Here is a 25,172-nt window from a genome sequence, read left to right on the forward strand (position 1 = left end):
TAGTTCAGGGCCTCTAAGGGTGGCACAATAAGTGCTGCAACCCTTCGAGGTCTTCCCTGGTCACAGTGCCCTGGGTACCTGTGGGACCTTTGGCCAGAGATGCCAATTGGGTTAGTTTTGGGAACATAGGCCCTGGGAACCTGATTCAAAAAGAGCTATTGATGGACAGAATGCAGAACAATGTCATACATTCAACCTGATTGGCACATCAAGTGAAAGTGCATCCGTAGTCTGGCAAAAAGTGTGTGGGGGGGGTTTACTGCAACAGAAACCCACTTTCCTACACTGATGGAGAGGGCTGCACAGTCCCCTCCCCTTTTTCATTAATTGTGGCCCCATAGGGGACATAGCAAGGTCTTTACAGGCTCAGGGTGAGGGAATATGTGACCCCCCTCCTCATTTTGAAAAATGTTGCCCCGGAGGTGGGCTCCCCAGGGCTTATCATGGCTCGGAGGGGGGTACCACATGGCCTCCATTTTTCGAAATTTCAGCCCGAGGATGGGCTTCCTTAGGTCTCTCATGGCTTTGAGGCCCCCTTTCTATATACATCAATTTTGGCCCCGGAAGTGGGCTCCCATGGCCTCCCTCCCTTTATATCCAAATTTCAGCCCCGTGCCCCCAGTTTCTTTAACTTGCGCTCTCGCCATGCACTGTTAATTACCCCACATATTCAATCAATCAATCAATCAATCATGTCATTTGTATCGCGCACTACTCACCCATAAGGGTCTCAAGGCGCTTGGGGAAGGGGGTCTGCTACTGCTCGAACAGCCAGGTCTTGAGCTGTTTCCTGAAGGCGAGGTGGTCCTGGGTCAGCCGCAGGTGGGTGGGCAGGGAGTTCCATGTCTTGGCCGCAAGGTAGGAGAAGGATCTTCCTCCGGCGGTGGCTTTCCGAATGCGCGGCACGACGGCGAGGGCGAGGTTCGATGAACGTACTTGGCGGGTGGGCGGGTAGAAGGTCAGTCGGTCGTTGAGGTACCTTGGGCCCTGGTCGTGGAGGGATTTGTGTGCGTGGGTGAGGAGTCTGAACGTGATCCTCTTGTTGACAGGGAGCCAGTGTAGGTCTCTCAGGTGGCTCGAGATGTGGCTGCGTCAGGGGACGTCCAGGATGATTCGGGCGGAGGCGTTCTGGATGCGCTGGAGTTTCTTCTGAAGCTTAGCTGTGGTTCCGGCGTAGAGGGTGTTTCCATAGTCCAGTCTGCTGGTGATGAGGGCCTGGGTGACCGTCTTCCTTGTCTCTGTCGGAATCCATTGGAAGATCTTGCGGAGCATGCGGAGTGTGTGGAAGCAAGATGAGGAGACTGCGTTGACTTGTCTGGTCATCGATAGGGAAGAGTCCAGGATGATGCCCAAGTTGCGTGCGTGGTCTGTTGGCTTGGGTGCGGTGCCTAGGGCTGGCGGCCACCAGGAGTCATCCCATGCGGCGGGCGATTGTCCCAGGATGAGGACTTCCGTCTTGTCCGTGTTCAGCTTAAGGCGGCTGTTGTTCATCCAATCGGCGACGTCTTTCATCCCTTTGTGGAGGTTCGCCTTGGCGGTGTCGGGGTCTTTGGTGAGGGAGAGGATCAGCTGAGTGTCATCGGCGTAGGAGATGATGTTCAGGTTGTGATTGCAAGCGATGGCAGCGAGGGGTTTCATGTAGATGTTGAAGAGAGTGGGGCTGAGCGATGAGCCTTGCGGGACCCCGCAGATGACTGTGGTGGCCTCCGAGCGGAACGGCGGGAGGCGTACTCTCTGTGTCCTTCTGGAGAGGTATGAAGTGATCCAGTCCAGGGCCTTCCCTTGGATGCCGGTGTCGTTGAGACGTTGGACTAGGGTGCGGTGGCATACAGTGTCGAATGCAGCGGAGAGGTCTAGGAGGATGAGTGCCGCTGTTTCACCGTTGTCGAGCAGGGCTCGGATGTCCTCAGTGGCTGCGATGAGGGCGGTTTCGGTGCTGTGATTGGCTCTGAATCCAGACTGCGATGGGTCGAGGGAACCGTTCGTCTCGAGGAAGGCGGCCAGTTGCTTGTTGACGACCTTTTCGATGACTTTGGCCGGGAAGGGAAGGAGCGAGATGGGGCGGAAATTCTTGAGTTTGGCCGGGTCCGCTGTTGGTTTCTTCAGTAGTGCGCTGAGCTCGGCGTGCTTCCAGCTTTCCGGGAAGGTGGCTGTGTTGAAGGAGGTGTTGATGATGTCTCGGAGGTGGGGTGCGATGGTTGGGGCCACTTTGTTGAAGACGTGGTGGGGGCACGGGTCGGTCGGAGATCCGGAGTGGATGGTGTTCATCGTGCTTGTCGTGTCTACGGTGGTAACCTCGGTCCATGCCTGGAGGATGGCGGCTGGGTGCGTGGGTTCGATCGATGGGTGCGTGGGTTGAGTGCCGAAGCTGTTATGGATGTCGGCGATCTTGCGGTGGAAGTACGAGGCGAGGCAGTCGCAGAGGTCCTGCGAGGGGGTGATGTCGTTGTTGCCTGTGCTGGGGTTGGAGAATTCCTTGACGATGTGGAAGAGCTCCTTGCTGTCATGGGCGTTCTTGTCCAGTCGTTCCTTCAGAGATTTCTTCTTTGTGGTGCGGATGAGCTGGTGATGTCTGCGGGTGGCGAGTTTGAGGGCGGTCATGTTGTCGGCGGTCTTGTCGAGGAGCCAGGCCTTCTCGAGGGTGCGGCAGGCTTTCTTGGAGTCCTTGAGTTCGTCGGTGAACCAGGGAGCCTTCTTGCTTCTGGGCCTGGTGATTGGGTGCTTCAGTGGGGCGAGGGCGTCAGCACTTGTGGTCAGCCACTGCGTGAGGTTGCGGGCTGCTGTGTTGGGGTCCGTTGTCCTGACGGGTGGGTTCTGGCTGAGGGAGGTGGTGAGTTGTTAGGCGGTGATCTTGCTCCAGTTCCTGTGAGGAACCTGCTTCGGGTGGTGGTGGACCGTCTTCTTTGCGAAGCTGAAGTGGACGCAGCTGTGGTCGGTCCAGTGGAGTCCGGTGGAGTGGCTGAAGGAGACGTGCATGCTGGAGGAGAAGATAGGGTCGAGCGTGTGGCCGGCGTAGTGGGTGGCGGTGTTGACCAGCTGCTTGAGTCCGAGGTTGGCGAGGTTGTCCAGCAGGGCGGTGGTGTTGCGGTCGTTGTTGTTCTCCAGGTGGAAGTTGAGGTCCCCGAGGAGGATGTAGTCGGTGGAGGGGAGGGCGTGTGGGCTGATGAAGTCCGTGATGTCGTCGCAGAACTGTGCGCGCGGTCCCGGGGGTCTGTAGATGAGGGTGCCTCTGAGGGTCGTCTTGGGGTCGGTGTGGATCTGGAAGTGGAGGTGTTCGGCGGCGCTGAATGTGTCGATGGAGTCAGTCGAGATGCGAACGGTGCTCTTGTGTACGATGGCGATGCCTCCTCCGATCTGGTTGATGCTGTCCTTCCTGATGATCTTGTAGCCGTCCGGGATGGCAATGGCGACGTCGGGGGCTGAGGAGGCGTTCATCCAGGTTTCTGTGAGGAAGGCGACGTCTGGAGATGCGGTGTCGAGGAGGTTCCAGAGTTCAACGGCGTGGCGGTGGACGGAGCGGGTGTTGAGCATGATGCACTTGAGGTGGTTGTTGCTTCCAGTCCTGGTGGGTGCGGTGCAGGTTCGGAGGCAGGAGAAGTTGCAGGATCTGCAGACGAAGGGTCCGTGGGTGCGTCGCGGGGATGCTCGGTAGCATCCGGGGGCTCGGGCGGTCTTGAGTGCGATGAGTGCGGCGAAGTTGTAGGTCCTGCGGGGGGGCCGGCGGGCGCGGGGGCCAGGGGGTCTGGCGCTGGGCGCGGGCCAGGCGCGGACGGGCGCAGACGGGCTTACCTTTGGCGCACCTTCGGCGCTCAGTCGGCGCTCCCGCTGCGCGCGTCCGCTGCGCGGTCGCTGAGGTGGCGTCATAAATAAGGAGCCGGGAGGGAGGGTCAGTCAGGAGGCGGGAGCGGGGTGGCCAATGGGCAGGGCGGGGAGGCGGGACTGCAGGCGGGAGCAGGAAGGAGGAGACCGGGGCAGCGGCGGCGGGAAAAGCGGAGGGGGCGTGACCTGGTCAGCGGCGGTGGTCAGCGGGCGTGAAGGGGAAGCTGCGGCAGGCAGAGAGCGGCAGGCGGTACCAGCGAGGTCGCAGGCAGCAGGCTGAAGGCGGCGGCGTGGAGGAGGTGAGTGGTGGTCTCCAACCAGCGCTAGGCGCTAGGCAGCGCTAGGTGCTAGGCAGCGGCAGGCAGGTAGGCGGCAGAGCAGTGGAGTGGGAGCGACCGGCTGTGGGGGAGATATTACATCACTCATGACATCTTCTATGACATCATTGATAATATCATGCAGCATTTGCTGTGAAATTATTGATGCAAAAGCTCTGCATGGCTGGAGTGCGAGTCGAGTTAGTTACTTTATCTATTATGCATTTTTTTTATGTTACATGTTTAATTTAGGATAGCTTGAACTAGTCCAGCTAACAATAGCATTAAATTAAATCATATTTAGATTTTGTTTACCTTTCATGCATAAATTCTTGCTAAAATAATTGACAATGACTGATGAGGGGCAGTGAATTTATGCGATTGTGTGGCTGCAGCGTTTATCGCATGATTATGGATTTACTGTATTTGCAACTGCAGGAAAGTGCCCCTTTTGACATACTCGCCCCCCCCCTCCCCTCTTTTTGCCTGGGATCTGGTGCAACTTTGACTGAGTGTGTACTGAGTTCAAGCTAACCAGGTCCCCAGTACCAGTGTTCTTTCCCTAGACCATACGATTGTTTCACAATTGGCCCCCCTTTAGGATCTCTGTAAGAAACTAGTAGGAGATTCCCCTGGTACATAAGGCCTTGGAACTAAAGAGGGTCCCTAAGGGCTGCAGCACGAATTGTGCCACCCTAAGGAACACCTCACCAAGCTTATGCAAACTGTCATTGCAGCCTGCGTTTCTTGGTGCATAGAAAACCGAAGAGTCGACATGCCTGCCAGAGCTACATGTGGTATAGGTAAGTAACCCCAACGGCAGGCCTAACAGCCCTATGGCAGGGTGCACTGTACCCATGTTTGGGCATATCAGCAAGAGTAGATATTACCCAGTGATCTCTAACTTCACCCTTCAATATTGTCAGTGCACAGGGAAGCCATAATGAGTATATGGGCTGGACACTTGTCATTACGGGTTCACCAGCTACATGAGGGCTTCACTGTACCCCAATGTGTTTGGTAGCAAACACCATGTCTTAATAAACCCACACTGATGCCAGTGCTGGATTTATTAATAAATGCACCCAGAGGATACCTTAGCAGTGTCCCCTGAAAATCTACCAACTACTAGTGTGTTGACTGACTGGTCTTGACCAGCCAGCCACCATAGACAGGTTTCTGACGTCCTGAGGTGAGAGCCTTCGCTCTCGAAGGTCAGGAACAAAGCCTGCTGTGGGCAGAGATGATTACACCTCCTCCAAGCTGGATGGGTATTCCAGAGTGGGAAGCTTCAAAGGCCCAGTTGCCTTTGGTTTAGTGCGATCTGGGCCTCTCAAGTTGCCGTGAAAACCTGCTCTCCTTCACCCTCTCTCGACAGTTGCGACAGAATTACTTGTCTTGTGAGCTGGAGAGCTACCACAGCCTTGGGTAGCCTGCCAGCACTTCAGAAACCACATACAGTCTCCCCTGCAGTCCTTAGGCTCCGACTATCAGAGTCCGGTCCACCACCTTGCAGCTCCACTGCACTAGCGATGCCGCAGACCAAGGAGAAAATACTTGTGCTCTGGAAGGTCATATCTGTCTCCCCACCGAGTATCAAGACACCAGTACCAACCGTAGCCGTGCAGCACCAACCCCCGGGGTACCGGACACCCTGCACCAAACACCGACAGTGAGTTTCTAGTCTGAATTGTCACTGCACCAGGTCCAAGTAGCCATCAAGAGACGTCAGCATCCCTGCGATCCACTTTGATAGTGGCACAGCTGCTTTGATTTTGCCCCTGTCAGCTGTTTGTCCCTGGCTTCGAAGTGCATCTTTGCACATGCAGCCCAGCCGACCAAACTCCTCTGCTCCCAGCCCAGGTCCCAACACACTGGCTGTACCCCTCTGCTCCAAGACCCCTTGCGGCCTGAGCCCCTGTTGTGGAGCCCTCGAACTTGCCCGCAAGTCCCCCAGTGCAGCCTATTTTTCAGGTGCTCCCCCTTCTCCATAGTGCCAGCTACCAGCCTTACCAGCACCTGGCTCTCAATAGAACCCAGGTGGTGTTATTTTTCTAATTTAGTCTTGGATTTATTCTTTGAGTGTGTCTCATTTTATTGCCTCTTCGAGTACAACAAATGCTTAGCATTACTCTCTGATAAGCCTAACTACTTGCCCACACTTCCACAAAAGAGAGCACTAGTATTATCAACTTTAGCCTCTGTAAACCAATTGGGAACCCACTCTCTTTGCACAGTGTACTTCTTTTTAGTGTACTTTATGGAGAGCTAGCTTCCTACACAAAATAAATAGCAAATTTCACAAATATGTTTCTAGCTCAGGTAAACTAGTAATCCAAATGTTGGTGGCATATTCTGATCATATCCTGGTAAAATCAGGAGCATAGCTTTACAATATGTTGATTTTGTTTAAATTACTGCTTTTATTATGACAAATGACTGTCTCAAGTGTAAGGGGAAATACATTGTCCAAAGCTATCTTCTTCCCAAATATTAAACAAGTGTTTTGTCTTTCCTTGTTTAAGAGACCACCCATATAAATTTGCTGAAAGGTCAAGGCCCGGAGTTCAAATTTCCTGCTCGTCGTTTAGTTCCGGTATGTTTCCACATTCTTTCCATCTGAAATATAGGTGTATATGTTTCAGTGATGTTATTGCTGAGCCTCTATGGAAATGTTTTAATTTACAATTATGAATGCTTGTTTGGTTTGTAATACATTTCATACTTGTCTGATTGAAATTGCCTGATTGATCTTTTAGGTGGAATGTTCATAGCCACAGGCAGCACTGACCATGTGATAAGAATATACTACATTGGCACAAATCCCCCTGAGAAAATTGCAGAACTGGAGTCCCATCTGGTGAGTTTTGAATTCATGCTTGCTATGCTCTTATTAACAATATTTTTATTTAACTTACAATTCACGAACATCATCTGTGTCACAATGCATGTCAACTGTTGTGCACATCAGTGTACATCATATATTGATCTATTTAATAATGAGAAAAGTGTAGCCCTGTGTATCTTTTGTCACTTGTCTAGCTTATAGATCTAGACCAAAGTTGGACATCTAGAGGCCCCACATGTTTTGGTAATTTTGAGTGCAGCCCCATGCCTGGTATGTTGACGTCTCCCTTGTGGCTTTTCTGTCTATGCTTAGCAGCCATTCCCTTGTCAATGGAGCCTTAGAAAATGTCAAGGGTGTTGCAATGTTTCGTTTAGCTAGTCAAAATCCCTAACCAACCGGCATTCTTGCGACTCTAGGGAAGGAAACCTGCCTCCTCCATTATACCAAACAATGCAAGTTTTCTTTCATATGGTATTACGAATGTGTAGAACCTCATACACAGTAGTTAAGAATGGTTCCCTCTATCTGGGTTTTATGGACCTTACATCAGCATTTGCCTGGGTGGAGAGAGGGAAACTTATGGAAAAAAAGTTGGATCTGGGCATAGAGACCTCTCTAGTTCATTTCCTAGCACAGATGCATCAGGATGTGACTGGGAGGGTCAGGTATTGGACGGACGGGTACTTAACTCTCGCATCAAAATGAACCGTGGGGTTCGCCAAGGGTGCGTGCTTGCCCCTTTCTTCTGTCTTTATATCAATGATTTGGCAAGTTATATGAATCACGGGCATGTTGATGTCCCCAAGATGGGTATTAGAAATCTTCCGGCATTACTTTATGCCGATGACTGTGTGCTGATGTCTAGAACCGGTGTGGGCCTCCAAACGCTTGTCCCTAGATTTAATGATTTTATGTCTGTTTTGGGTCTGAAGACCAAATACAAGTCTTATACCATGGCGGTAGGCAATTCCCCTACCACCCCCCCTTTTAAAATTGTTATATCAGCAATGAGAGGATGTCTTATGTTCCAACTTTTTCATATTTAGGTGTCCGCTGCGACCAGAAAGGATCTTGGCATCATTTGGTTGAAACTAGGGTTAGTAGTTTCAACAAAAATTTGGAGGCACTGTTCAGGTTTACCGAGAAATTAGGATCCAGACCTAGTAGTTCAATTATTAACATCTGTAAGGCTCGCTTGTTCTCTATAACCTTGCATGGGGCTGGAGTGTGGGGCTTTTGTAATACGTCTCGCCTTCATGCAGTGGAGAATAATTTCCGTAGATGATTACTAACAGTCCCAAGTTGTCTCCCAATTATTCTTTGTCACAATGAACTGGGTCTTACTTGTTTAAGCCACCGTATACAAATTGCTCCAACTTTGCTATGGCACACAGTATGGTAAAAAGATGAGCCGACTCCCAATGGTGCATTAATACTGGATTGCTTTAGCGATGATCATATGCATAGGATACCATGGCTTAGTTACATAAAAAGGCAGCTAGAGACAGTGGGAATAGTACATTGTTTTTTTAACCCTGAACAAATTGCCAAGATTTAAAAAATAGAATTGAAAGGGGAACTTTTATGTGTTTTAAAGATGACCAGTGAACACTTGGAGACTGGAAGGGTTTTGGAATATTTCTTTAGTTCGCTCCCCATATGTAGAGCCATAACTCTCTTTTTTCTTTTGTCACTTGAAAACGTTTTATTTTATTAGATTTAGGTTCAGCATTGCACATTCCTTGGTCTTTAACCTTCGTAAAGTTTATTGTGGTGCTGAACTCGAACCATGTCTATGGGGCTCTATATCACCCCAGAGCATGTTGCACTTTTTGTTTTTCTGTTAACTCTATACTAAACCAATGAGGGATTTTATTATACCCTTAGTAAGATTTTTAAATCTCAGGCAGTGCAAGCCGGCTTTGTATAATCTCCAGCTTTTGAGCGATGAATACAAGTTTAATGGTGTATAGAAATATTTCTACAGTAGTCCGTTTACAGAATTTTGTTTGGAAAATGATTTTATTTATTCGTAAATGGTACTTTTATTGAATTTACAGTTACCATTACACCATGCTCGATCACTTGTCTTTTGATTCATTTGATCCCTAATGAACTGCCTCTTAATACCATGGTTTTCAGGGGGACACCACATAGTTTTCAGCATTTATATTTTTATTGTCTGTGTACTTTTTTAGCTTATATTGAATACTATGAATTTTATAATTAAGAATTTTATAATATAACATTTGTTTCTTGTCTTGACTTTTGATGTTCTCTTTTATGGTTGTAAAAAGAACCTAATAAAGAATATTTGACCTGACCTGTGTAGAACCTCATATAAAGTCTAAATGATTGCGTACCAGTATTTTCGAATCAATTAACAGGACAATGTTGCATTGTGGATGGCTCCAGTAATTTTTCCACATACAAAACAATTTGGAGAGGGGATTGTTCCCATCTTCCAAAGCCATAATGGTGTGTAGTATATCATTTGCATGCATCTAAATTGAACTTAATTTGCTCTGGATTGCCTCTTCTGACATTTTCATATTCTCCAGTATTAGGGTATCTTTCATAGATTCACATGCTTGAATCATTACCCGTCGTCTAAGTGGGAGTCCCACGGTACATAGAATAGCAATAGAGCAATGAACAAATAGTCGAACAGTAAAGTTATTAGAGAAAAAAACATTCACTTTAATAGCTCGTCTTAGTCATTAGATATGGTCCAAACTCCAGCCAATCAGGCGACAGCACCCTCTAGAACCATCTCCACAGAGGCTCCAGGCTCTCAGATTTTCTACCGCACGTCGTGTGAAGGGAGGATTCCTGAGCTCTGCTCAGTACCTCAACTTTTTCTTCAGATTTCTTCAGATTTTGTTCTCTGAATAAGAGATCTCTATTCAGACACTGTGAATCTTGTGGAAAGCTATGACTTCATTTGGATGATCCCCACAAAAAATGTATCTACTGTCTTCACTTAGATCATCAGGTGAGAGACTGCAAGATCTGTAAAACTTTTTCTCAGAAGTCCTTGAGAGACAGGGAAGGACGTCTTCTTCTGTGCCTACAGAAGCTAATACTAAAGACAATCCCTTGTCTGATGAGGAGAGTGATTCCTCTCTCAGAACAAAAGCCTCTAAAAAGAGAGCAAGTGAGGCGGAGTTGGTATCTCCTAAGGTGCTGAAAAAACATCATCACACCTCTAAGCAAGAAGGTCAACCTTCATCCTCAAAAAAGGCACCTGCCCTTCCTAAGGGTCATTCTGTGCCCTCTACGGCTCCAAATCTTCCTCAAAATCTAAGCAGGCGTCTTAAGTCTCATCCTGAGACACTTTTACCTCAGAAAAAAGACGACTCGTCGACGAGGTCAGCGACGTTTCTTTCAAGGACGAGATCATCCGTCACCACGATGACGACGACGTCTACTTCATCTCCTCAGCCCAAGGTGATTATGTCGTCGGCATCTTCTCCGTCAATGTTTGTATCGGTGAAGGTGAGACCTCTTACGTTGTCCTTGTCATCCTCGTCCTTGAAGAAGAAGCGGCCCTTGTCGGGACCCTCGTCAACGGAAGCTTCATCGCCTACGAGACTGTCGACGTCTTTGAAGAATAAATCTCCTTCGTCGACGGTAGCCTCATAGACTGTGCTTAAGTTTTCCGATGCAGATCTTCGTCAACGCAGTTCGTCGACGGCCATAACGATGACGGAAGAACCATTGGTTAAATCTTCAACTTTGATGTCTGTAGTACCCTTAACATCTTCATCAATGCTTGTACCACCATCAGTGTTAGAGGATGCTTCAGGGCTTCCGAAGAGAGAGAATTCCCAAGACATTCTTTTACTGTTGCATACCTCTCCAAGTAAGGTATCTCCTTTTTGACTATAGAGCTGATGAAGAGGATTCAGAGGATGACGAGAGGTTTCGTGCTGCTCAAAGTCCTTCCGAACGTCTTATTAAGTGTCAGGATGATGATGATAATTACGATTATTACCCAGAGGCTACTACTCAAGAAAGACAAGCAATTCAGACAGTGCAAATGCCGATGTCTCTTGTCTCAAATTTACAACACATGGTAGAGTATTATTACCGCAGGTTTCCTCCCTTGAAGCCGGCATCTTCCATTCCACAGACACCTATTCCGCAACCTTCCTTGCTCATCAGATCGCCCCCTCCAGTTTCTCCTGTGGCCACAGTGTCACAACATCCGGAAGAGACTCGCACTACGGATGAAGAAAGGGAAGAGGGAGAATTGGATGAAGGATGCCTTCCTATCGAATGGGATGACTACCAAATCCAGACACCATCACCTTCCACACCTCCTCCTATAGACTCGCCACCTGCAGATATAGGAGGTTTCCATATTCTGATGAAAAGGGCGTCGCAGAGGTTCCAACTTTCTATGGTCACCAAACAGGATGACTGTTTCTTATACGATTTTAAGGAACAAACAAGGAAACAGGTCCGCGCTATCCCTATTGTGGACTTCATATAGCAAGAAGGATTAAAGGTCATAAATCCCCAGCCTCAATTCCTGCCCAGCCTCAATTCCTGCAGTTTTGCCAACATTCGATTATAAATATGAAGGTCCAGATAACTCTCTTGCCTGTCTTATTGGACAACCTAAACCCGACTCGGTTATACCCCAGCCGGCACAAGGTCGTGCTAGTAATCCTTCATCTCCGTTATCGGCTCCTCCTGATAGAGATGGATGACGTCTCGATTCTATTGGCAACAAGTTTTCCATCGTGACGGCAACGACTGTCAGAGCGGCCAATTTACTTGCTATTTTAGGCAGATAAGACAGGCAAATGTGGTCGGACATTTCGCCATTTATAGAGCTGTTGCCTGAGGTCTCTAAGGCCGAAGCATTAAAAATTCTACAGCGTGAGAGAGGATCTCGGCTGAGATCATTGATTGCGCTGTGGATGTCTCTTCCACAGGATTTCCCCAGCTGGCTGGGGCTGCGGTCCTGAGGCATCAGGGCTGGTTGAGGGCTACTTCTTTTAGGCAAGAAGTTCAAACAAAGGTGATTGACATGCCTTACGATGGTGAATCTCTGTTTGGCCAACATATTGATGAAGCCCTCCAGGCAATAAAGAAAGATACGGACACGGCAAAGGCTCTTGGCACTCTGCAATTTGGAAAGCAGCCCTTTTGTGGAGGAAGAGGTCGTGGTTCATCATCATTTCGAGGAGGATACAACCAATTTAGACAATATCAAACTTACCAGGGACAACCAGGATACACATCGTCGCAGCAGCAACTGTCATTTAAGCAACCACCGGCTGCATCCTACAAACATTACAGGGGTAAAACCACCTACAACGGCAGAGATAATTCCAAGAAACAGTGTCAACTGCCCACTGCCAACAACTTTTCCCATCAATCCGATAAAAGTTGGAGCAAGAAGCTCCCATTTCTTCTCCAAATGGTCTACAATAACTACGGACAGATGGGTTTTAGACATAATTTCCATAGGTCACACTTTGGAATTTGTGAAGATTCCTCTAAATTATCCTCCCAGAGGTCCTCCTCCTGCCCATTTAAAAGAACTTTTGTCCCAAATAAAAATAATGTTGAAGAAAGGAGCGATCGAAGTGGTACCAAATTTACAAAGGGGAACAGGTTTTTACTCAAGGTTCTTCCTGATAAAAAAGAAATCGGGGCAGTGGTGACCCATTCTAGACCTTCGTTCCCTCAACAAGTTCCTAAAGAAATAATCCTTTTGGAATGTTGCCTCTTCAGGAAGTGCTTCAGTTGATAAGTCAGGAGGATTTCATGACAACCCTGGACCTTCAGGATGCTTATTTTCATGTCCCTATCCTTCCCAGACCCAGAAAATTCCTGCACCTCAGAGTGGCTGGCAGACATTTCCAATTCAAAGTCCTACCATTTGGCCTTCATTCAGTGCCCCGAGTGTTCACCAAGGTCTTGGCACCGGTGGCAGCTCATCTCCGTCAAGATGGAGTCCAAATATTTCCTTACCTATAGACTGCCTCATAAAGGCGAAATAATTTTCAGTCACAAACAGCCACACTCAGAGATGCCTTACTCTGTTCCAATCACTGTGCCTATCGATAAATGTAGCAAAATCCCAGTTCAAAGGTAAAGACGTTCTTAGGGGCAAGAAAGGCAACTAAGGATTTACAAGTTGGCAGCTCTATTACTTGCAAAAAAGTCAATTTCTGTCCGAAGGTTCAAGTCGCTTCTGGGAATGTTATCCTCCTGCATTCCACTGGTTCTCAACTGTCGTCTGCGAATGAGATCCTTCCAAGAGGAGTTGGACAAACAATGGTTGCTGGTCTAAGAATCCTTCGACGATGTCAACAGAATAACATCTCAGATAAAAAAAATGCGTTACTATGGTGGACACACATCCCAAACATATCAGCAGGCCTATCGTTTGTGGTTGATGCACCAAGTTTCTTACTGACAACAGATGCATCCCTCGAGGGGTGAGGAGCACATCTACAAGGACTGACAGTAAAAGGAAAATGGGAACGCTCAGCAAAGACCTTTACATATAAACCTATTAGAGTTGTTGGTGATATTCCTGGCTCTGAAATCCTTTCGCTCCATAATACAAGGAGCTTCAGTATTGAGTCAGACAGACAACACAACGAGCATGCATTATTTAAACAAGCAAGGGGGCACAAAATCAGCCTTGTTATCCCGCCAAGCTCAACTAATATGGGACTGGGCTATACAACATCGGATAACATTGATGGCAGTACATGTTCCAGCAGTGACCAACATCCTAGCGGACTCTCTGAGCAGGTCAATTACATCCAACCACGAATGGGAGCTTCATCAACCAACGTTAGTATACATTTTTCGGTTGTGGGGCAAACCGAGTTTTAATCTATTTGCAACCAACCTGAACTGCAAATGCCCATTCTTTGCAAGTTGGCTACCCCAACAGGGATCGTGCGAGAATGCGTTTTCGATATATTGGTCAAAAATGTTTGCTTACGCTTTTCCTCTGATTCCTTTAGTCCCAAGGGTGCTTCGGAAGAGGAGGAAAGAACCCTGCCGAATACTTCTCATAGCCCCCAGATGGATTTGCCAGTTCTGGTTCACAGAACTCCTACTCCTGTCCGAGTGCAAACCCATAATGAACTGCGACCTGGCGTCTGAATACTATGAGTTTGCCGACTTCGTTATACCTGATGCTTGTCGGGAGGTTCTTGCTAACGCCAGAGCGCCCTCCACTATAAAGACATATAAACTTAAGTGGAAGAGATTCTGTCTTTGGTGTGAAACTTCCAAGGTGCACCCTGTTCATTCTACACCAGAGCAGCTATTGCCCTTTTTCTTACAACTGGCAAAATCTGGCCTCTCTCACTCTACAATTAAGGTTTTCCTTGCTGCAATTTCCAGATTTCGACAACAAAATGGATCACAATCTCTTTGGTCTTCTAGAATTAAAAAAAAAAAATCTTAAGGGAATATTTAGAATGTTTCCACCAAATAGGCGCCCACCTCCGCATTGGCATCTGAACATTGTGTTGGCACAACTCATGAAAGGGTGTTTGAGCCCATTCATAGGGCTTATTTTAAATTCATTTTATGGAAAACATCACTTCTTTTGGCTCTTACTTTGGCTAAACGAGTAAGCAACATACATGCTTTCACAACTCGACACCCTTTTCTCCAATTTACTAAGGACTATGTTGTGCTTCGAGCAAATCCTGCCTTTATTCCTAAAGTATCATCGGATTTCCACTTAAATGAGCCAGTCATTTTGAAGACTTTCTTCCCTAATCCTCAGTCACCAGCGGAAAGGGCTTTACATTCTCTGGATGTTAAGAGATGTTTAAAGTTTTATTTACAAAAGACAGCCCATATCCGTAAAGCTGATCAGCTTTTTGTAGCCTATGGAAAGATTAGGAAAGGACATCCAGTGACTAAACAGACTATTGCACGTTGGATCTCATGTGCAATTCAATGTAGCCATCAGCAAGCTGGCAAGCCTCTGCATGCAACGGTTAAAACGCATTCTACGAGAGCAGTCTCATCATCTACAGCTCTCCTTGCTGGTGTGTCTATTCAATAAAGTTGCAGAGCAGCGACTTGGTCCAGCAGGCACACCTTTACCAAGCACTTCTATCTTGAAACTGCCAGTAATGCTGATACAACAGTGGGACAAATGGTGCTACGTAATCTCATTATGTAAGGTGAGCCTTTTTTCTTCCCACCTCCTTTAAAATTAAAGATTTCTATTTAAAAAATGTATGTATGTATATATGTGTGTGTATATATGTGTGTGTGTGTGTGTATATATATATATTCACTGAAAAAACCATAGGTTTCGCACACGTTATAGTTAGGAATTAGCATTTAAAAAACCTTGCAAATTCACTGAAAAAACCATAGGTTTCACACATGTTATAGTTAGCTGGACATTTCACTCGTAAAAAACCATTGAAATTCCCCTGTTATAGTTAGTTCAGCTAACTATAACTTGCGCGCCCGCAATCCACTGCTGATGACGTCACATATTACATCACACATGACATGGTCAGTGACATCACTCATGACATCACTGATGAAATCTCAAATGACATCACTGATGACATCACTGATGACATCATCCAGTGAATGTGTGTCTTTCTGAAAAATATTTTTTTTTATATATGTATATCTAAAGGTTAATGGAAGAAAAAATGGGTAAATAAGTGTCTAAATAGATGGGTTTTTTTTGTAAAATTAATTGTATAACTGACTTATTAACAGTATCTTAGTGAATACAAGTATTAGTGAGTAATGTTTAAATATTTAAATATCTATATCAGTGTCTCGCTTTTTGTATAAGTGGCTGCATGGGTTGGTGAGTAGCTACACGAGTGTGTATATGGGTTATTAGTTCGTTTTTAGAGTATCAGTATGAGTGTCTGTATGGTTCAGTGGGGGATGTTACTTAGGATATGGATGCATGAATGAGTGACTCACTGTTTGCATGTATTTTGAAGACAGTATGTGAGCAGGACAGTATGGGTGGATGAGTGTGTGTATGGGTGAGTAAGAGAGTGAATAACTGTCTCAATAGTGTCTTTATGAGTAAGTCCATATGTTTTGAACTAGTATATGTGAGTATTGATGTATATAAGTGAGGATATATGAGAGTGAGAGATTGGAAGAGTTCCTGTATAAAAAGTATGTGTTTCTATAAGTGATTGTTTTAGAGAGTAAGTATGTGTACGTTTCTGTAGAAGTAAGTGTACTGGTGTGTGTATAGCTGTACATGCAAGTAAATGGATGTTTATTTGCATGTGTGAGTATGTGTGTGAGTAACTCTATGTATGAGTGTAGGTGTGTAACAGGATGTATAGGTGTATGAGTACATATGATGACTGAGTACATGTATGAGTGACTATATAGAAGTGTTGATGAATGAGTGGATGCGCATGTAGATTTTGGAATTACTGAATAGGTTGTTCTAAGTTCTAACTGGTATTGGTATCTCTATAGTATTCAAAACCTTAGGTTGTATTTTTCAATGTGTGTATCAAAGTTTATATTAGGATAAGAGGAGGTCTGCCACTCATACACAAGGGTGATGTCATCAGTGATGTCATTTGAGATGTCATCAGTGATGTCATGAGTGATGTCACTGACCATGTCATGAGTGATGTAATATGTGACGTCATCAGCAGTGGATTGCGGGCGCGCAAGTTATTTTCAGTGAACTTGCAAGGTTTTTTAAATGCTAATTCCTAACTATAACGTGTGTGAAACCTATGGTTTTTTCAGTGAATTTGCAAGGTTTTTTAAATGCTAATTCCTAACTATAACGTGTGTGAAACCTATGGTTTTTTAAGTGAATTTGCAAGGTTTTTTAAATGCTAATTTATGAATGTATTATTATATTTTGTAAATATTTATTTTACAATAAGCTACCTATGTATATAGTTATAGATTGACTGTATCCTGTAATATGGAATGGCTCAGCTTTTTTATTTTTTATTTGGATAAAGTTGAACAGCATAGTTAATATCTTCTATAAACTTTTTTTTTTTTTTAAGGGTTTTTGCCCGTGCGCTCACGGTGCGCGCATGCGTACGCGCTCCGTGTGCGCATGCGTACGTGCACCACGTGCGCATGCGTACGTCGTGCGTGCTCCGTACGTGTATGCGCACGTGCTCCGTACCCGCCGCGTGCTCCGTATGCGCATGCGCGCGTGCTCCGTACGTGCCACGCGCTCCGTACGCGCATGCGCGCATGCTCCGTACGCGCATGCTCCGTACGCGCGTGCTCCGTACGCGCATGCGCGCGTGCTTCGTGTGCGCGCACGGCAAGTCATGTGATTAAGAAACAACACTTTTCATTGGTTTATAGTAGTTTCAGGTCATGTGATTAAGAAACAACACTTTTCATTGGTTTATAGTAGTTTCAGTTCCAGAAACTTCCAACACCACACCCACTCCCCTCATTATTTCTTCTGATTCCCTGGGAGAAGGAGCTGAGCAGCTTTTCCAGTACTCCAGTACTTGAGAATGGCAGAGCAGCAGTCATCTTCTGGGAGTGAGCAGGAGACCCTTGTGCTACAGAGACAGAGGAAACAGAAAGACTCTTTTATATGGCAATGTTTTACATTTCCAGAGGGGCAGAAGAAGGTGAATGCTCCAAAAGTCACCTGCACTATTTGTGGGGTTGTCTTATCAAGAGGAGATCCTAAAAAGAAATACTCTTTTAGTATTTACACTATTATCAGGCACGTTAAAGGAGTACATCCTGGGGCTTTTGCTCGAGCTGCTAGAGACAACCCTCCAGCAGCTCAGCCGAGCACATCCGCAGCAGCTCAGCCGAGCACATCATCGGCAGCTCAGCCGAGCACTTCATCTGCGGCGGCAGCTTCACCTGCTTCTGTTCCTCTGGATATGCACTCTCTGTTCAAGAGGGTGCATATACGGTGCAATGCGTGCAATGCTCTTCTCTCTTATGGTGACACCAGCATTCCCCTAATAGAGAGCAAGATACAGCAGTACACATGCGGCACCTCATAATTTCTTTCATTTTTTTGTTCCTCTGGTCCTCAATTAACACAACGGCTCTTTTTAGAGCCACCTAACATCTAAACACTTAAATTTTATTTTTAATTCAATTTTGTTAATGATTTTTGTTTTTTTCACCCTTCGTGGTCCTTCAGGGACCCCCTGACAAAAGCTAGGGGGTCAGGAACTCTGTACCCTGGCCCTTTTCACGTTCTCCACCTTTCTTTTTCACTGTCACACACAGTGAAAGACACTTCCTGATTTCGACCGATTCGAATGTTGACTGACCTGTAACCACCAATCACAATTACGCTCGTGCACGTTAAGGTGCGCGCACGGTGCGCGCTTATAGATATTTATGTACTTTTAAGTGCAATTTTCTCAGAAACTACTGAACAGATTGACACCATATATGCAAAAGGCACATCCCTGACCTGAGGACTACCTCTTTGCCAAATTTCAAGTAATTCTGTTCAGCCATTCGGGCTGTACCTTCGACTAAAGGTCCTATGGGAAAATGCATGGGGAAAACGCGTTTTGGGCCCCCCCTTTTTTCTCAGCCCCCACTTGACGAATCATCCCGAGACTTTCAGGGTAGGAGCTGAGCGGAGCGCCCCATTAGTTTTGAAAATTTCGCGATGATACGTCAACCGGCGCCAAAGTTATTCAAAATAGAATTTTCAGATTTCCTTTGGAAACACGGTCCTAACTATAACTATCTACTGGCGACCTTCAGTAGATAATATAATATATATATATATATATATATATATATATATATATATATATATATATATTAGCTCCGACTGCACCTCAGACCGGCGCACTCACGGACGGGTGCTTCGTACGCGGAGGTGCATCCGCGTTCAAATGATCGCTCACTCCTTCCTCCTTCCAGAAACAAGGCAAGCACTCGTAAGGGGATTATTCTTTTCAAATTTATTCAATTCTCCGCTCTTAAAACATGACGCGTTTCGGCTGACGCCTTAGTCTTATGTTTTTAAGTTAGCCCTTGTTTCAGAAAGAGACCTTTTTTAAAATGGGGTAAATCTGTTCAGTAGTTCCTAAGAAATCCAAAAATAGAGGTCGAAAAATCAATTTCCCATAGGAAACTTTAAACACGATTACAGCTGAAATTGCTGAACGGAATTACACTAAATTTGGCAAAAAGGTAGCCCTTGGTTCAGAAAAAGATCTTTTTAGGTCTCGCGCCTAGCGTTGCAGTGCGCAGCGCGAGACCTCTTAAAAAGGCTTCAGAAAGCTACCCACACGCTCGTGCGTGTGGGTTTGCTTTCCCTGTCTGTAATTGGCTTTCGCGTTGTATTTCTTTTTTTTTTTAAACGGCACATGATTGGGCAAAGGCGGGCGCATGTCCCGCCTTTGCTCCGCCCATTCCCACCGGTGGCCAGCACACGCAGCCCGGGCTCACTGTGCCACTGGATTCAAGCTATCCTGGCTGATATGGGGTGAAACCCCGAAACCAGTACTAGGATGCTTGTTTCCGGTCCAGGGAGGACCTGGCTTGGCAGTTCGGGCTGGACTGTTCCCATGAGGCACAGGGTCAAGGCCGAGTTGCATATGGCCAGGTCTAAACTGGGGGGGGGGGGGCATGGTGAGCAAAAGAATGATGGATTTAACCCAGATCTCTTGACTGGGGGTGAATGTTTTGATTTGTTCTGTATTCCGTCCATCAACTGTGTGTCTTTTGCTTTCTCGCCCGAAGTGCGCCGGGTATGGCCAGACGTGGGTCCCGGGCTCACTGTGCTACTGGATTCAAGCTATCCTGGCTGATATTGGGTGAAACCCCAAAACCAGTACTAGGATGCTTGTTTCTGGTCCAGGGAGGACCTTGCTTGGCAGTTTGGGCTGGACTGTTCCCATGAGGCACTGGGTCAAGACTGATTTGCATATGGCCAGGTCTAAACTGGGGTGGCATGGTGAGCAAAAGAATGATGGATTTAACCCAGGTCTCTTCACTGGGGTGAATGTTTTGATTTGTTCTGCATTCTGTCCATCAACTGTGTGTCTTGTACTTACATATAAGGCTCGGAAAACTCAAAACCCTGCCCCCAAATCACAGTTTTTTTCTTAAGCAGTTGTGAAGTGACAAGACAAGTGTGTCTGGTTCCTCGCCAGCACTGGCATCAAGGTGTTAAGCTCCAACAAGCTCTACGCCAGGACAGAGATCAAACAAAAAGTGCTGATGGAATGAAAAATATTCTTTCGATTTTACATCAAACACAGACCCTCTGACTCCCAGGAATTATTCCGGCATAAAGAAACGGATACGAGGAAAACAGTGTAAAAGTAATGAGCAGGGCAACTCGCAACTATTTAAACGTAGCCTTGCTGAAAAATAAATTACATGTAGTGCAGACTCTGGATGTACCTCCACACACCTTGTTTTGGATAGGGGCCTTGAGACACGGTTGAGTAGTTGCGCTTTACAAGCCATTGATTGATTGATTGGGGGAATCAGACATGTCAACAAACTGCAAATTCAAAAAATGGATCCCAAGAATAAGGAACAAGCTCAGGTTGGACTGTCCCTCCAACCAATCTTCTCTCTTGACCCCATATACTCTTACGTTTCTGTCGGGATGGAGGACAAATTCTTTTTTTCCCCATGTGCTCATGCTCTCAGTCTCGCTCAATATCACAGAGCCTCAGGAAAGTCATTTCTTTCTTGACAGTCAGCAGTTTATGAATCCTCAAGATGGTGACCTGGTTCAAGAAAGATGTAGATCCTAGCTTTGTTTAAATTTAAATTACTCTTTTTTTTCTGCTTCCTTGGTGACCACCTCCTCCTGCATGGGAATGCCCAACACCAAAATCTGCATGCCCCTCATAGTACCGCTGCTGGGAGGGCACTGAAGGGAGAGAAGCAATCCCCACCACATTTATAGGTACCTTCGCAGCTCCCCCAGGACCTTGTTCCAAAGGAAGCGCTGCACCTCCATTTCAACATTTCACTATCAGCAAATTCTGTCCTCCTCAGCACTCAAATATTCAAGACTTTAGCTTTGCATTATAAGTATTCTATACTTGAGCTAACAGGAGTGATTGAGGCATTGACACATTCCTTTAATCTCTGGCTTCTTTAGGCTCTGGCCTAATTCTCCTGTAAGGCATTTTCTGTCAAGGACACTCTTCCACCAAATGACCTTACATCTCTCCCAGTTTTATCTAAGCAGGCTTTGAATTCTTCTAGCCGCCCTCCATGAAGGACAGTTTTTTCCCCAATCTGCTGCATGGTGCCATCTAACACACACAGCCATAATTATTTTTTCTCAGGGTCAGAGATGCCCCTTCTGCATTTTCTATGACAGATCTTTTGCGGGTATCTTTAGGGGTTTGAAGTGGGAAGCCACCCTTGCTCTTTCCAGCGTGATGTTTGGTGTCTTTGTGTGGCACAGTAGGACATCAGTGATTATAGTACTAAGAGCTGCAGAGTGCATATTACTACGGTAGACCCAACTTTCAAGCCCACCACAATTCCGTCCTGAAGTGTCATCACAAAGAGGAGCACAGAGACCCATCTCAACCACAAGCCTTATAGCTCCACTTCCAGTAGCTTCTCTTCCCAGCTCTTGGTGCTACATCCATGCATGGACCCAGGAAACTCGGACATCTTGTTTACAGTAGAGGATGACAGAATCCCCAAAATTCCTTAGTCCTGGGATGTGAGCACACTCAAAGGTGAACTGATGCGATTTCCATAGGCATGATCATCGTCCGCCAAACAGAATAGTGGACCTTTGATGAAATGAGGGTGATCTGACACCACCAGGATTCAGGAAACTTAACACTAGAAGACTGCCACCTCCAGAAGCCGGCCTAAAGTTCTCTCAGGGTTATTCAGCACATTTCACAAACCTATTAGCGCAGAATAATTAAAACAAGCCTCTCTACGAGTAGCAGGAGGACACTCCTTTTAGTTGTTGTAAATTAGCATCCCTAACCATTTTTGAACTTTTACTTTAAAGTACCCACACATTTAATTTAAAGTTTGCATGTAAACATCTTTAAGCATATACACTGATACATATGAGTCTCCAACCACCATTGGGTAGGCTAATTTGCAATAATGTTCATTGCTGCTTTTTACCTGCTATAAGTGCTTTTTAAGACTTTTCTTTTCATCCAATTTTGGCTCATTAGCCAAAGTAATTACCTTTATTCTAGAGTTGATCTTACAGGACAGTGAGTTACTCCATGCACACTTAAAGAATGATCTTTCAAATAGGAGACTATTCAAACAGAAAACAGAGCTACAGACTCCAGCCTCATGTGCATGCCTATGTTCAGGACAGAATCCAATCAAAATGGAATAAAACCTCTTCAAAAAGAAAATTAAGAGAACAAAGTGGCCATACTGAACATCAGATGATCAAACCTTTCGTGTGCTTCAAGAATCTAACACCACCTGCAATTTTCCTTTCTTTGATCACAAATATAATCATAAATGATCATCTTTTTCTTTAGTGAAAGGATATCAATCAATGTTTAGGCTACAGGACTGAGGGGACTCAGTGACAAGCTCTGCATTCGAAATGTCTCTGTAGGAGCTAAAGGCTGCAAAAGCCATTATTCAGCGTGAGTTTACCATCTGGATAGATAATGATAAGGAACAAAATGTGAAGGATTTCACTGAGAACTTGGAGATCCTAGGCCTGTTACAGCTGGTTAGCCTTGATTTGTATACAGTTAACTACAGATATACTTTGGACAGACGCAAGAAATGTATCCAAAACTATTAAGGACACAAACTAACAAACAAGTTGAAGGTATTGTTTTTACTGTTATTACACGGTATGCCATATGCAAATTGTTTATATAAACATGTACTGAAATGTTTATACTCTTCTTTAAATGGCAATTAAAATAAATATTTTTTAAGTTATAGCTGTTTAGAAAACTGGCTGTACACTCTTCAATATATTTATTGTTTTCTTTTTAATTCCTTGAACTCTACAATATTAGTCAGGTGGCATGTGATGTTGCATTTACTCATAGCTCTGTCAATACTCTCCTGAGCAGAAGTTAAAATCCTGGCCAAAGTCTTGGCATTCTGTTTTGTGAGTGTTATCTCCCCCTGGTACACAGAAATCAAACAGGATTTATGCCAAGACGTGCAACCTAGCTCAATCTTAGCAGGTTGCATAATTGGCTTCACAGACTGAAGGCTACACAGGAACCTCTCGCCATAACCTTAGACACCAAGGAGGCATTTGATTACATACGTTCTACACACCTCTTCCAGGTTCTGAAAAGATTGAGATTTGGTTAAATTTTTTGCAAATGAATGAATGAAGAAAACATTTGTTAAGCGCGTAGCTACCCGAAGGCATCCCAGCGCTGATAGTACATTCAAAAAATCCTGCGAGCGGTATTGGGGAAAGAGTAGGGTTTTAAGCAATTTCCGGAAGGTAAGGTGGTTAGCCTCACGGTGAACATGGAGGGGGAGAGCATTCCATAACCTGGCGGCATTATAGGAAACAAGCATTGAAAATGCAATAGGTCTCGCCTTTGATTAAGTTAAAGCCATTTGCTTTGCTAATGGTATTGTATAGCAAAGCAAATGGCTTTAACTTAATTAAAGGCAAGACCTATTGCATTTTTAGGTCTCGCGACCTGCGTTGCACTGCGAGTGAAGATTGAAAATAAAAGGTCAGCATCCACTTATGCCAATGTGTAGCTCACATATCCCTAGGGGACTGCTCACTCTGCAAGGTGCTCACATGGGCCAGAACTCTGCATGGATACAGCAGGTTGATGTTGTAATACAGCAATGGTGCTGCTTAATGTTACAGAGCACTGCTCGAACATTCTATTGGTGCTGCATAATTTGCCGGAATACACACACACAACCTATGGCTGGTATGGGTGCCATGGCTTCTCAGTGTGCCACAGGAGTTGCTCAAATATGCCACACTAGCTAAGTGCGCAAAGCTGCTGTTCAGTATTGCAGTGAGACTTACTAAAGTACAAATGTGATGCTACAGTGTCCGAAGCGATGTTAAAGATGCCAACTCTGGTTACTGAGTCCACAGTGCTCCCCAGTGCGCCAGTGGCACTGCTCAATTTTGTCACCGGTGCTACTTATTACTTCAGAGATGCTCGGTGCACCTTTGGTACGGATGTAAAATGCTATGCATGCTAAGAATGCAAGTGGTGCTGTTTGTATCTCATTTTGACAGTGGTTCCTGCTTAATGTGCTAGTAGGACTGCTCATTGTGCCATAATACTCCTTAAACAGGTCAATTTGCCAGGATGCATTCAACTCAGCTAGGCTAGCATTGTTCAGTGTGCCATGTTTGCTCACTGTGACAGTACGGATGCTGAAATATGCCTGTTCTGCTTAATGCGCCACGATGTGTGCAAGGGCGCTGCTCAGTTTGAGTATGCGAGTTAATGTCAATGTGCTAATGTCTCTGCTAAGCATGTCAAAGATGCTGCTCAGGGGACCCGGTACCACTATGGCTCATAACACCAAATAGTGCTGCTGAATGTGCCAATTTGACTAAAGTGAATGATTGTACGAATCTGAAGATTCTCAAATTGTTCAATGTAATATGGCTGCCCACTGTACCAGTACTGCCGTAACATGCCAAGAATGTTCAAAGTGGCTGGGGTTTTGTTCAATATATCTTGGCTGCTCAAGTTGGGTGCAACCCAACAACGTTAGTGCTACTCAGCGTACCAAAGGCCAAGGTTGAAGTCAGAATACGTGAGGGATGCTCTATGTGCCAGGGTGACTGCTGCTCTTTATGCCATAGAAATTCACTTTGCCTGTGTCAATGCTCAAATATAACATAGCTGCTTATTGTTTCAAGTGTGCTATTGAATTTGCCAAGCTTTTGTTCATTGTGCCATAAATGGCATTCAAATGTGGCGCAGCTACTCAATGTGCCTAGTTTGCTTTTAATGTGCTAGTAAAACTGTAGACTGTAGTAGAGGTGATATTTAATGTACCACATCTGCTTAATAATGCAATGGATACTCAATATACCACGGCTGCCCATGATGCCAGTGCTGCATATATATACCGGTGCTGCCTAATGTGTCAGTGGTGCTGTTAGAAGTGTCTATGTGAGGACCTGAGAAGTGCATTGGGAGGGGTCATGGCTGTGTTGCTCACCCTACGATTTATATTTCTGTGATGTTTAAGTTTTAGATTATAACAGT

At 45.6% G+C, this 25,172-nt stretch overlaps 1 protein-coding gene across 2 annotated transcripts in view; it reads left to right on the forward strand.

The window, feature by feature from the left end:
• Nucleotides 1–25,172, forward strand: part of BRWD3 (bromodomain and WD repeat domain containing 3) — a 1,513,493-nt gene that overhangs the window by 147,380 nt on the left and 1,340,941 nt on the right. For both annotated transcript variants that reach the window (XM_085607835.1, XM_085607833.1), the window contains 2 exons: nucleotides 6,662–6,732; nucleotides 6,896–6,996. In XM_085607835.1, the coding sequence (XP_085463961.1) occupies nucleotides 6,662–6,732; nucleotides 6,896–6,996 (172 nt within the window). The remainder of the gene's footprint in view (nucleotides 1–6,661; nucleotides 6,733–6,895; nucleotides 6,997–25,172) is intronic.

This window comes from Triturus cristatus, chromosome 5_2 (genome assembly GCF_964204655.1).
Source record: "Triturus cristatus chromosome 5_2, aTriCri1.1, whole genome shotgun sequence".
In the NCBI taxonomy this organism is placed as follows: Eukaryota; Metazoa; Chordata; class Amphibia; order Caudata; family Salamandridae; genus Triturus; species Triturus cristatus.